Source organism: Phycodurus eques, chromosome 16 (genome assembly GCF_024500275.1).
Source record: "Phycodurus eques isolate BA_2022a chromosome 16, UOR_Pequ_1.1, whole genome shotgun sequence".
NCBI lineage: Eukaryota > Metazoa > Chordata > Actinopteri > Syngnathiformes > Syngnathidae > Phycodurus > Phycodurus eques.
Genome location: NC_084540.1, coordinates 154,252 through 167,676, shown reverse-complemented (window position 1 = coordinate 167,676; position 13,425 = coordinate 154,252). Strand labels below are relative to the sequence as shown.

General features: G+C 41.7%; 1 protein-coding gene across 2 annotated transcripts in view; it reads right to left on the bottom strand.

The window, feature by feature from the left end:
- The window catches only part of engase (endo-beta-N-acetylglucosaminidase), a 32,121-nt gene extending 18,696 nt beyond the window's left edge, over window positions 1–13,425 (bottom strand). For both annotated transcript variants that reach the window (XM_061701637.1, XM_061701636.1), the window contains exons 1-7: window positions 13,242–13,425; window positions 12,234–12,313; window positions 11,908–12,109; window positions 11,329–11,477; window positions 11,029–11,183; window positions 7,402–7,550; window positions 3,504–3,675 (exon numbers count right to left, since the gene is read on the bottom strand). In XM_061701637.1, the coding sequence (XP_061557621.1) occupies window positions 3,504–3,675; window positions 7,402–7,550; window positions 11,029–11,183; window positions 11,329–11,477; window positions 11,908–12,109; window positions 12,234–12,312 (906 nt within the window). In that variant the 5' untranslated portion in view covers window position 12,313; window positions 13,242–13,425. The remainder of the gene's footprint in view (window positions 1–3,503; window positions 3,676–7,401; window positions 7,551–11,028; window positions 11,184–11,328; window positions 11,478–11,907; window positions 12,110–12,233; window positions 12,314–13,241) is intronic.

The window sequence follows — 13,425 nt, the reverse complement described above, 5'->3', positions numbered from 1 at the left end:
GGTAATTGTAGTGAATGATCTCCTGATGATGTAACATTTTCTATGGAGACAAGAATGGGCCTCATTTACTAATGAATGAGTAGAAATGTTCTCACTCTCAGTTGAGCATATGCTGCATGCAAAATCACCGTTAGATTCACGACACGTGCGTACCAGCCAATTCGCACCACTGTGCGTACAATGCCGTGAAATATGTATTGGGCCTCTTCTCAAATTCTTATATTTTTGCATAAATTCCCCACTTTAATGTTTAAGATCATCAAATGGTGATTTTATTCATTAAGTGGGGGGAAAAAAAGTTACCAGGCCCTGTGTGAAAAAGTAATGGCCCCTCAACCTAATAACTGCTTGGGCCATCCTCAGGAGCAACAAGAATTGTTTGAATTCAGCAAAAAATATTGAGCTTGAACTGCCTTTTTAAGGTCGTGCCACTGCTTTTCGATCGGATTCCAGTCCGGATTTTGACTAGACCATTCCAAAATCTTATTTTGTTATTTTAAGCCATTCAGAAGTTGACTTGCTGGTGTGTTTTAGATCGTTATCCTGCTGCAGTACCCAAGTGCACTTCAGCTTGAGGTCACAAACTGATGGTTAAACATTCTCCTTCAAGATTTCTTGTTATAGATCAGAATTCCTGGTTCCATTTATCACAGCAAGTTGTCCAGGACCTAAAGGAGTGAAGCAGCCCAAGACAATCACACTACCACCACCATGTTTGACTGTTGGTAGGATGAAATGCAGTGCTACATTTAGCCCAGATGTAACAAGACACACACCTTCCGAAAATCTCAACTTTTGTATCGTCAGTCCATATAATATTCTCCAAAATGTATTGGGAATCATTCAGATGTTTTTTTTTTGGTTTTTTTTGGCAAAAGTAAGACGTAAGAGAAGTAAGCCTTTGTGTTCTTTTGGGTCAGCAGTAGTTTTTTCCTTGGATTTCTGCCATGGATGCCATTTTTCCACCCAATCTCTTCCTTATTGTTGTGTCCTGAATACTGACCTTAACTGAGGCAAGGGAGGCCTTTGTGGCCTCATGGATGAGTCGTTGCGGTTATTGGAGTAATCTTAGTCGGCCAGCCATTCCTGGGAAGTTTCACCACTGTTCCATGTTTTCTCCATGTGAGGCTAATGGCCCTCCCTATGGTTCAATGGAATCCTAAAGCTTTAGGAATGGCATTGTAACACTTTCCAGACCGATAGATGTCAACTACTTTATTTCTTGACTGTTCTTGAATTTGTTTGGATCGTGTCATTTTGTTGCAGCTTTTTTCAGACAGGTTCTGTTTAAGTGATTTCTTGAGTGAACAGGTCTGGAGGTAATCAGGCTTGGGTGTGATCAGTGAAAAGTAACCAAATGTTGTGATTAGCCACAATTAATTCATGATTTAACTAGGGGGATAATTACCTTTTCACACCTTTTTTTTCCCTTAATAAATCAAATTAACATTTAAAAACAGCATTTTAAGTTCACGTGGGTTATATTTGTCTGATATTTCTTTGATAATCTTCAGCATTAAAGTGGGGAAACTATGTAAAAATATAAGAATTTAAGAAGGGGGCTATTACCTTTTCACGGCACTGTATATTAATTAATCAGAATTCATTCTACCGTATTTTCCGGCTCAAGCTGCAATCTGCAAAAACCACACCCTTATTCCCCTATAAAAAGGACATCCGTCTGACGCATGCAGCCAATGCATGGTGGTTGAAGTCACAAGAGAATGGTTGAGCCAAATAATTTTCTTAAGCTTTATCCTATATTAAAAAGGTTGGTATCATCGGAAAGCTTGCTAAACACTGAAGCCAACAACATATAGTAGTCATGTTATTTTTAATTAATTCCCAAGTTAAATTAGAGAATGTGGCACAAAACAACCAGCACAAAATTTAAGAGCGGAAAATGAGCAACCACTGCATACATTGTTAAAATACAGAGTAAGGAATAAATATAGCACGGCAAAGAGGCATTTGTAGTTGTTAAGATTCATGAAAATAGCATTAGAAGTGACTGAAAATGAGCCATAAGACGACAGGAGTAATTTAACCATGCCGGTAGCGGTGTGTGTTCTGTGAATTAATCAATTTACATCCCATCTGCACATGCAGAATCACAGAAAAACATAAATACGATTATCGGAGGGCTTAGAAAGAATACCGAAGTCTTCGGAAATGCGAGTGGTCTGATCCCACTTCCTCATTGAGTGACAACGTCTGCCGCACGCAGATAGCGGGTGAGGGACACACACATACTGTAAATCCACATATCCTACTGTACAAGCGCTTGAACGGAACAATGGTAAAAGTAATGAGAAGTGTCCATCTCGTTTCGGACAGTCAACCCATTAGCAAATTCTTGGCTTGAGTTATTACTGCCAAAGTTATTATAATTGTTTTTATAAGTGAATCCAGTTTCAATACATTGCTCATTTAGGGTAATTTTTAAGGCTGATCCTGCATTATTTGTGCTTACGCACAGTCTGTGAATGTTCTAAATTTGTTCGCAGAGTACAAACAAATTCAAGTACGAACAAATGGATACAGCACAGGTTTGTGCATCAAATGTGCGTGCGCACAATTTAAGCACAAATCTGTGCATCCACGCAGTTAGTAAATGAGGCCCAATACTGTTACAGTATGTACTGTAAGTGGACTATTATGTAATATTTTGACTCTCGTGTAGTTACAGCAGATAGAAAAGGCATGAGGCGGGGTACACCCTGAACTGGTTGCCAGCCAATCGCAGGGAACATATAAAGAAACAATTACTCGCACTCACATTCATACCTACACACAATTTTGAGTCTTCAATGAACCTACCGTGCATGTTTTTGGGATGTGGGAGGAAACCAGAGTACCCGGAGAAAACCCACGCAGACAGTGGGAGAACATGCAAACTCCACACAGGCGAGGCCGGATTTGAACCCGGGTCCTCAGAACTGTGAGGCAGACGTGCTAACTAGTAGTCCACGTTCCACCGCCAGGTTTTTGTGACATAAACAATTTTATTCATTAATTTCAAAACTAGCGGCGCGGTGAGCGACTGGTTAGCACATCTGCCTCACAGTTCTGAGGACCGGGGTTCAAATCCCGGCCCCGCCTGTGTGGCGTTTGCATGTTCTCCCCGTGCCTGCGTGGGTTTTCTCCGGGTATTCTGGTTTCCTCCCACATCCCAAAAACATGCATTTTCAGTTAATTGAAGACTCAAAATTGTGTGTAGGTATGAATGTGAGTGCGAGATAGCTCACCCAAAGATAGCTGGGATAGGCTCCAGCACGCCGGCGACCCTAATGATTATAAGCAGCGTGCTGGAGCCAAAACACACGAGTAACTCGCCGTTGCCTTCATGGTAACGACATTTTTGATTTTGATTTGATTAGATTTTTATAATATATAATATTTGTAATAATTATTTTCACTCAGTACATAACACCATGTTCTTTTAATCAACACATATTGCACAAAAAAATATATATTTTAAAACACAGACAAAATATGTGTACCTTATGGGTTTTAAACATCCCTCCTACCACCTTGCCACGTGCAAAAACATCCACTCCCACATAGATGTCAGCCTGGCGTCCATTGGTAAGATTGTTATCAGTCATCCACTCTAGGTTTTGTGCTGTCCAGTTGTAGTTGGTGAAGAAACCATCACATGCGTCGAAAAAAACCCTGTCATGGAAAGACACTGATGGCACTGTACAACCAATATGTCTGTGATGCACTAAAACTTAATGTGAAAAGGAAAGTAAAGCATCAGAACGCATCTCGAGAATGTTGCTTCCCTGATCACCTGAGTTGGTGATCTGGTTATGGGAACCTTGACAGTGCTCAGGATGCAGACGAGCATTTCTCTAACAACTAGGGGTGTAACGATTCGTTTTAGCATTGATTCGCTTTATATCAAGATTTGTGGATCCTGATTTGATTCAAGGACGATATTGGTTCATTTAGAACGATACGATCCGAAACGAGTCGGTGGACAAAAATCAATTCAGTAACTTTTGAGCCAAAAATTCATCCAGTGTGACTGTGAAATAAATACCTGCATACTTGACAGTGACCGGCCCAATCCCCACATGCTGCCAGATCTCGTCCAATCTCGGAAGCTAAGCAGCGTCAGACCCGGTTAAGTACTTGTATGGGAGACCGCCAAGGAACGCTAGGTGCTGGGGTTGGGCAGTAGGCCAATCACCTCTCTATTGACTCTGGCCCAGTTGTCATAGCAAACCCCCCCACCCCACAACTGATAAAACTGCATTCTCCCAAGCCGCCCCGCGCCACCGGGGGACACCTGGTGTATGTCAGCTGGACCTTAAACTAATGAGCAGCTTCCTGTCAAATCTGGATTCCAGTCATCAAAGACCCCTTTGATGTGCAGAACTGAAGATAGCGATCAAAAGGTTGGAAGATCCTCTCTCCAATAAGACCAAGCTGGGACAGATCGACACCGATAGATTTATTAGTTTGATATGATTATGGCCACAGATTGAACTATTACTCCCGGACCTTGAGTTATGTTTAATCACCGCCTTTTTCAGGAACTCAAATACAGCAACGAACTATTTGTTTAATATTAAAACATGCACGCAAGGCGGCCCACTGGGAACAATTGCTGGGACACAGGCGACACCCACTGGCGTCTGAGAGTTACTGCAATGTGTGGACTTACGTTTGAAGTTTCTTTAACTGAAGATAAATGTCTGTTTTGATATTTCACGAACTCTGCAGACATATTCCAAATGTATGCCTTGTCTGTCATTGTGTCAGCTTTCCAGGTCCAGCGAATGCTAATAGCCTTTTATTTAAAGGAACACTCGTTCGACGCAGGACGGAAGTCTTGTGCACGTTTTCGCCGAGAGCAAATTGTCTTTTTTAACCAAATAAACCCGTCTTTTCGAATTGAATTGTTGCATTGAACCATAAGCAGTTGATTTACCAAGACTAAAGTTTAAACAATCATTTTATATGCTTGATCTATGAGTAAGAGTACAAAGTTGTGAGTAATGATTTTTACACCATTTTTATGGCTAGATTGTAGACCAGGATTCGAGTCGATGGGCGTGGTCTTCTGGAGTCGCTCCCATCTCTTAGACACACCTCCTGGGTATTTAACCTTTGACTCCCGCCTCCTCTCGCTCTCTTGGGTCTTGCTCTCTTGTGTCTTGCTAACAGATCTCCAGCTACGGGGTGGCCTTTGGCCAAGCCTCTGCCGCTTCCCTTTCCTTTGTCCTCTCGTGCCACCGCGTGGGCGCGAGCGACCGCCTGACCAAGACGGCGGCGCTTTCAATCGAGGAAGCCGGCCATGCGGGTTCAATCCATTTTCCGAGCCGTGATCTGTTGGCGCAGCCTCAGTAAGCAACTACCGGCATTCTGTACCGGTCACACACGCAGCTGAGAGCAAGAGCTGGGCCCGCCACAAGTTCAATTGGAAGGAAAGTTACGAGCGTACCCCCGACGATGTAAACGCGATGTTGCAGAGGCCCCACAACATCCAGAGCCTTAAGGAACTCCGGGCAAATCAAAAACTCCACACAGGCGAGGCCAGGGATTGAACCCCGGTCCTCAGAACTGTGAGGCAGACGCTCAAACCAGTCGTCGGCCCAAATCACACACACGCATCCTTATTAATAATTTCTTGCTCACCGCCTTCTCATCTGTCATCCACCAGACAGACTGCCTTAAACGTCAATAAAAGTGGTGGCTGGCTTGGTGGGGGGTTGTCGTTGGGCCCCCGTTTCTCCTCCGGGTGGTCGGTTTTGGGGCGCTTTGGTGGGCCAGATGGACCACCCCGGGTGCACCGATGTGGGTGGTGTCCAATCCATCGGGGCGTTCTAAGGGGGGGCCCCTGGGCCCAACCGCACCTCTCAGATAGGTGTGGTGGGGTCCTTAGCCCCCACTGTGCTGCCGCAGCAATTCCAGGACACTTCTAACGTTTCTGATGTGAATGCGAGACGGTGTCAATTCATTTGCATGTGTCTGCAGACACACACCCCTGGGACGTATTTGCTTAGTGTGGGGCCACTCCCACATATAAACAATTCTTGTTAACGTCCAACTTCCTGGATGGTCCCCTCACTTGCATTCCATTTCTATAGATGCTTCAAATTTACATAGCCACTCCCATTACACTCCAGTTGTACAGCCGGGTCCACTACCCCTTGTCCTGCTCGCTTGTCTTTGTCCCTGTCCTGTCCTATCCTATATTGTCCTGTTCTTCCCTCACAGGGTGTAGCACTACTGCCCTGTAAAATTCTCAAATCTAATGTTACATTATATAATGCACATAATGGTTTATCTTTTTTATTTCTCTTGAAGCTAGTGTCCTGTCTTTTGTTGTCTTCTCTTCCTGTATTATTTAGTGATCTTTTCACAGTCATTTCCTTTTCTTTCTGTCACTCCGCTTTAAAACCTCGTTCTGTCCGACTGAAATTTTCAATAAATATCTATCATAATACAGAGAACCACAGTGGCAGTGTCAGAAACTGTTTTGGCATAAAAGGGATACAGATTCTCCATTCTGCTTGACCTAAAGCCGAACGGGACAGGTTAGAAAGAAAAAAAATATACACAGACTCTGGTGTCTCGTCCAACCACTAGGGCCACTATGGAAAACAGTGACTCGATGTGCAGAGTAGAATAGGATATGAGGAAGAAATGAGATGAAGAAGAAAGTAGCGTTGTGCTTACTGCTTTACGCTAACTGAAAAATAAAGCAAAAGGAATTAAAAGCATGTTTCTTGGAAACATGCACATAACCGTCTAACGTCTGCCCTACGTAAGTTTGTGCATTATTTCCTAATAACAATAGAATCGGTTGGTTACTTTTTAAAACGATTTAAATGGACATATTTAAAGCCGGAAACTGACTTGCAAAGCAAAGATCAATCCAGTTGGATCATAGAAATATAAATCGATTTAATGAATGAATCGTTACACCACTACTAACAACCAGTCCGCATTGTTTTAGTAGAGCATACAATAATTAAAAATCAATACAAATAAATACATTTGGAGCCCAACAGTTTTAGAGGAAAAAAAAATCTTGATTTTTCTTCTTCTTTTACATGGCTAGTCAAACTTAAAAATTTGCCCATCCATCCATTTTGATATTGCTTTTCCTCATAAGGGTTGCGGTTGAGCTGGAGACTATCCAAGCAGACTTTTGCCAGAAGGTTGGGTACACCCTGGACTAGTTGTGTGGGAGGAACCCAGAGAAAACAAACGAAAGCACAGGGAGAACATGCAAACTCCACACAGTAAGGCTGGAGTCGAGATTTGAAACCTAAACCTCCAAACTGTGCAGCAGACATGCTAACCACTCGACTACCGTGTTGCCTGAAAAGGTTACCCACTTTATTTTAATTTGACAGTTTTGATTGAAAAGTAAATCCTTACCTGTTAGATTGGTTTAATTCATTCTGCCATTTTAGCTCTCCATTCTCAATTACACTGTCATACCACAGGACCATGCTGCCGGGGACTTGTTTATGCATCTGATTTGTGAGATAGCGTAGAAACAAAGGAGTTTTCTTCACTGCAACTTCCTGCAAGCAGATGACACAAAGTGCAAAATTCCACTTGGCATTAGCACCATGCACATGAGCACCAGAGGGCGGCACGGTGGCCGACTGGTTAGAGCGTCAGCCTCACAGTTCTGAGGACCCGGGTCCAATCCCCGGCCCCGCCTGTGTGGAGTTTGCATGTTCTTCCTATGCCTGCGTGGGTTTTCTCCGGGCACTCCGGTTTCCTCCCACATCCCAAAAACATGCATTAATTGGAGACTCTAAATTGCCCGTAGGTGTGACTGTGAGTGCAAATGGTTGTTTGTTTATATGTGATCTGTATTATGATAGATATTTACAAACAAACAACCATTCGCACTCACATTCACACCTACGAGAAATTTAGAGTCGTCAATTAACCTACCACGCATGTCTTTGGTATGTGGGAGGAAACCGGAGTGCCCGGAGAAAACCCATGCAGGCACGGAGAGAACATGCAAACTCCACACAGGATTGAACCCCAGACGCTCTAACCAGTGGGCCACCGTGCCGCCCACTTGGCATTAATAAAAGTCAAAACTTTGACAAGACGAAAATAGTAAAAATCCAGCTAAGACTGAAGTAAATTTTCAACCCTGTCTTCTTCATATTGTCACATAGTGTTGTGTATGTGTGCGTATGCTTTGCTTCCTGCTCTCACACAGAGCAGAGGCTTTTCCTGCTCTCACCTTTGCTTACATTTTTCTTGCTGATAAGCTTGTTTTTTCTTCTAAAGAAACCAGAAGTAGCGACTCCTGGATATTTTTTTAACCTGCGGGACTATACTTTTTGGAGATACAGTCAGTCGTGGCCATATTTCAACATTTTCGATACCCTTCACTATTATGTGAGCGTAACAAGCAACATTAACATTCTGGTAGACTGTTGCGGTGATCTTGGATTTAAGAAAGCAGAGTTTACCAACACCTGCACTGGACATTGCACCCCAAAAATATGACTAACTATGGATATTTCACACTGGACCTCAAGCAGCTTGGGTTCTGTTCTTCACCAGTGTTCCTCCAAACCCTTGGACCTTGATTCCTGAATGAAAGGCAGACTATACTTTCTTCGGAAAAGAGGACCTTGGACTACTGGCCAACAGTCCAGTCCTTCTCCTTGGCCCAGTTGAGACACTTCCTATTTTGGCTCAGGCTCAGAAGCGGCTTGACCCGAGGAACCAGACAGTTGTAGCCCATCTCCGGGATGCTTCTGAATGTGGTGGTTTTTAAGCTGTGACACCTGCCTCATTCCACTCTTTCTGGATCTCTGCTAGATTCATGAATCTTCTGTTTCATAATCTGCTGAAGCCCACGGTTATCTCTTTTGCTGGTGCATCTTCTCCTGCTACATTTTCTCCTCCCATTGATATGCTTGGACACAGCACTCTGTGAACAGCCAGTCTCCTTAGCTATGAACATTTGTGGCTTACCCATGATGTCTTCTGGCCAGTTATCAAGTCTGCACTCTACCCCATATTGAACCTAACTGACACAATTGTACCAAACCGAAGCAATTTAATGACATCTGGGAAAACCTGTGCAGGTGCTTTGAGTTTAGGAGGTGATTAGTGTGTGACACTCAGTTTAAAACATTTATGGCCTGAAAAATTTAGGCTGATTTCTTCAGAGTATTCAAATTTTTTGAATTCCTGATTTTGTGGGTTTTATGAGCTGGAAACTCAAATTATGGAAAAATAAACAAATACTTGAAATTGTTTAAATTGTGGGCCTTGAATCTATAATCTATGAAAGTTTAACTTTTTGAATGGAATTATGGAAATAAGTTAACTTTTCTGTGATATTCTAATTGTTTGGAAAGGGCCTGTAAAACAAAAACGGGACTTGTTGCGTTATAACTTACTGGAACATGGGTGCTAATCTTATTAGCATTTCCAAACAGGTCTGTCTGCTGGTCACTTTTAATATTACAGTTGATTCACTGTATATTACAGTACACCCACATCGCAGTACACCCTGCAATGTGACTATTACGCACACATATAAGGCGATGATGATGCTCAAACAAAATATCGTGCAGCCCTAACATGCACCATCTATTTTTAGACTTTCACTTCCACATCGGTCGCAGTTTGCAACAATCCAAACGTAATCACTAGTGTCGTTTGCCTCCAGCTCACCATTCAAACAGCACAAGGCAGACACAAGACTGCATACCAAGCCTTCGCAGGCCAATCAAAGGGACTCATATTGGGGGAAGGAAGAGAGGAGAGAGAGAAAAAAAAACACCGCACAACTTGTTGCTTACATTATAGACTCTGAAACAAACCAACAGTTTTGTCATGCAGTGTAGTCTTGTATTTGGCCAAACTTGGATATTTCAGTCCACTTCTTACTTGAGGAAAGACCTTATGGTAAATTTCAGATGTTTTTGTTGTTGTTTTGGCTGAAACATGCATCTTTTTGGGTACATTCTGTAATCTCTCGCTTGCACACGCATGCAGGAACGCACACATGTTATCAATAAGTCTGGACAGCAAACAGCTGTCATTTCAGTCAATAAAGCAAATTCTGTCAGGCCCTATGCAGGTGTTGTTGTTTTTGGGCACTTGAACATTTGTGCCAGGTGTGTGGGGACTCCCATTGAACATGAGTTTGAATGTGATTGATTACATCTGAACACAGCCACATCAATTTATAAAAGGGAGTGCATCCCCTAATTAGACTTTACACCGATTTGATCGGTATCGGTCGATATTTAGCATTTGATACTGATCGGCTTTAATGTCATAATTCGCTGATCCGATCAATGACGTCATTGCCGCGTGCACAGTATATTTGAATCCAAAAGCTAGTTTATTTTTAGCCTTGTCGCATGTCTTTTGACGTAGTACTGTAAATATCTGACGGCCAAAGAATTATTATTATTTTTTTATTTTTATTTTATTTTTTTTAAACGGCGGCGGTGTGGGACAGACAACACGTCTGAGACAGGCAACACATAATGCCCGGATCAGACTAGAAAACAAATTTGCTCTATCACGACTGTACTGTCAGACTACGGCAATAAAATCCTGTATTGCGATACCACTGCATCCCGTTTTTTACGATCATTGGGCTTTATCTTGTCAACTCAAATGCGACCGGATACACTCGTTACCATGGATCGCATCGACTGTATTATAAAAACAAAATGGGGGGAAACATATGTTGGTGGTCACCGGTGCTCAGGACAGGAGAGGACGTTCGTTCAAGGCTTGCTTGAAGTATGTTCACGTACTTTTAATACGATACGGCTCACAAGCAGGCAAGAAAAGGTTATGTAGCCTAGCAAGCTAGCAGTAGCACGAACGGTTGGACATAAACATCAACTATCATTGTTTTTTATCTTTAAACATTTATTGTGCCATAAAAGTAATTAAGGTTAACATTGAATCTGTGGATTTGCAAGGACAATGGACTTCTGTCTGCAAATGTTTTAGTGGAAAAATCTCAAAACATTTGAGGAAGGCAATACTCACACTGAGAGTGTTCTCGATATTTATGAGCCAGCCATCAAAGCCATAATGACGGCTCATTTCAACGAGCTTATCAGCTACTTCACAATACAGCTCTTCTTCTTGAAGGAAGGCCTCACATGTCGCTTCTCCATCACTCCATTCTGTGATGAAAGTCCCTAAAAAGCATGTCAATCACAATATTTTAGTGATGACAAATATGAAGTCAACAATACTGAAAATTTTAATACAGATTTATGTTTGGAATTGTAAATTGTAATAACCACAATTCCCAAATAATAATGAATGTGTTTTTCAGCTCACCAAGAACAAGAACTCCATGTTTATGTGCAGCATTGGTCCAGACTGCAGGGGGAATGCTAACCAAATTGTGTGTGAAGTAGTTGAAAATATCAATGTGCTGCCAGTGGTAGAAGGCATATGGAGCTTCTGCAGCTGTACCCTGAACAAACCTTTACGAAAGAAAGCATCAAGTGTGACATAAGGTGATTGCAAGTATGAACATCTAAAAAAACTAAAAGTTACAAATCCCAGAGAAAATGTGTGAATGCTGGAAAATGCTGTTGTCAAAGAAATTGGGGACGATAAAGTAGGTTAATGCAGCACAGCATATTGTTGCATGTGAGAAGACAATACACACACATATATATATATATATATATATATATATATATATATATATATATATATATATATATATATATACACACACATAAATACATCTATATATATCTATATATGTATATGTGTGTATACCAGGCCTAAGTCATACTTTTTGTGGCATTTTTGTTTGGTGATGTGCCATGACATTTTTCTCATGTAAAATGGGTGCCTTGGCTCAATAAAGGTTGGGAAAGTGCCCTAATTTAAATCTACACGTACCTGTCATCTAGGTATCCACCCATCATGTCGTGAGACACCAAAGTGCGATGTAAGCAACTTGACAGTGCAGGTTCTCGTGCTGCCAGGGGGACTACTGCCACATTAAAGGGGTATGCCTCAGTTTGTTTCCATGAAAACAGCTCATCCAAAGTCTGAAGACTACAGCTAATTGGCTCAGTTGTGTCAGCATCATAATGTTTCACTGAATGGGAAAGAAGACACACAGTAGGAGTTTACCATGCAGTATTCAAAGATTGTGCTACTGACAATCTTGTGTTCTTTGGAGACCATGCTTCACTGAACTATTGGCAATGAAGTCACCAAACCTGGTAATGGTGAAGGCAAGTAATTGATGACTTCATTAACATTGTGCGAGTCCACAGGCTGATGCAAACAACACTCCATCCTATTAAGAGACAAAAGTTAAGACTATAACTAGCAACGTGACAAGCTTTCCCTACAATGATAGTCCGTCAAATGGTTAATGTGGTTGAAATGGCCACATTAGTTTGAGTACAATGCACCAAGAAATTCGAAAATCGGGCAATGGATTGCAGAGAAATGTAGTTTTTTGTTTGGGGAAAAAAAGGGCCTTTTGGGGGAACATTTTTATATGGTATCGCCTGAAAATTAAAGTAAAACAGGATAACCTTCTTATTTCTCAACATGTCCTTGACCCTTTCGTTTCCTCTGCTATTCGGGGAAACCCTTCTCCGAATGGATGACAAGTTTCAGTAAAAAGAAATATCCCAATAAACTCGTATGGGCCGAAATCTGGGGGGGTTCTCCAAGTCGACTCGTCAAATTTACTGTGATGTGGGGAGGGAGGTGGTTGTCACACAACCTGGTTATTACTTAAGAATATCTCTATTTGTCCATAGGGATTTGTCAAAATAAAAGGACATATAAAATGTCAGTTATACCGGAAAACTACTGCCGTAAAACAACAAAGTTGTCAAAACTCAGGTGCCTTTGCTTATTAATTGTAAATACTGTGTTCCATGTATGGTCTGCAAATGCCAAAATGGAGCTGTTTACGATTGAAATTTGGTTGTTGTTTTTTTCAGTCCTACTGTACGCATTATTATCTTATCTTCACCGATACCACCCTTCTTTCCTATCCCTATCGTTCTTTTTCAACCCAATGGGGATTGAGTATATTCTTAAACCTGCTCAATCTGAAAAGCGCAGAAACAAAAGTCCTCTTCAATCGTGATATTAACTTCCAAATTCCCAATAATTTGTCAAACTTGAAATCGCGGTTTGAAATATGAAACGTGTCAGGTTGCAATTAAACATGAACATGAACACAAGTAGGAAAAAGAAATAGTTACCTTCTGTCTTCTGTGCTGTGTATGTCGATTATCACGCTAGGTGCATCTCAAATCCCTTAAATCCGACGTTCCTCGCTGCTCAAAATAGTGTTGTTTCGTTCACAAGAACGAATTTTTTGAGTGAACGAATTGAACTGAATCAGTTTATGAAATTAATGCCGTGAGGCGAGCGAGTCGGATGTGA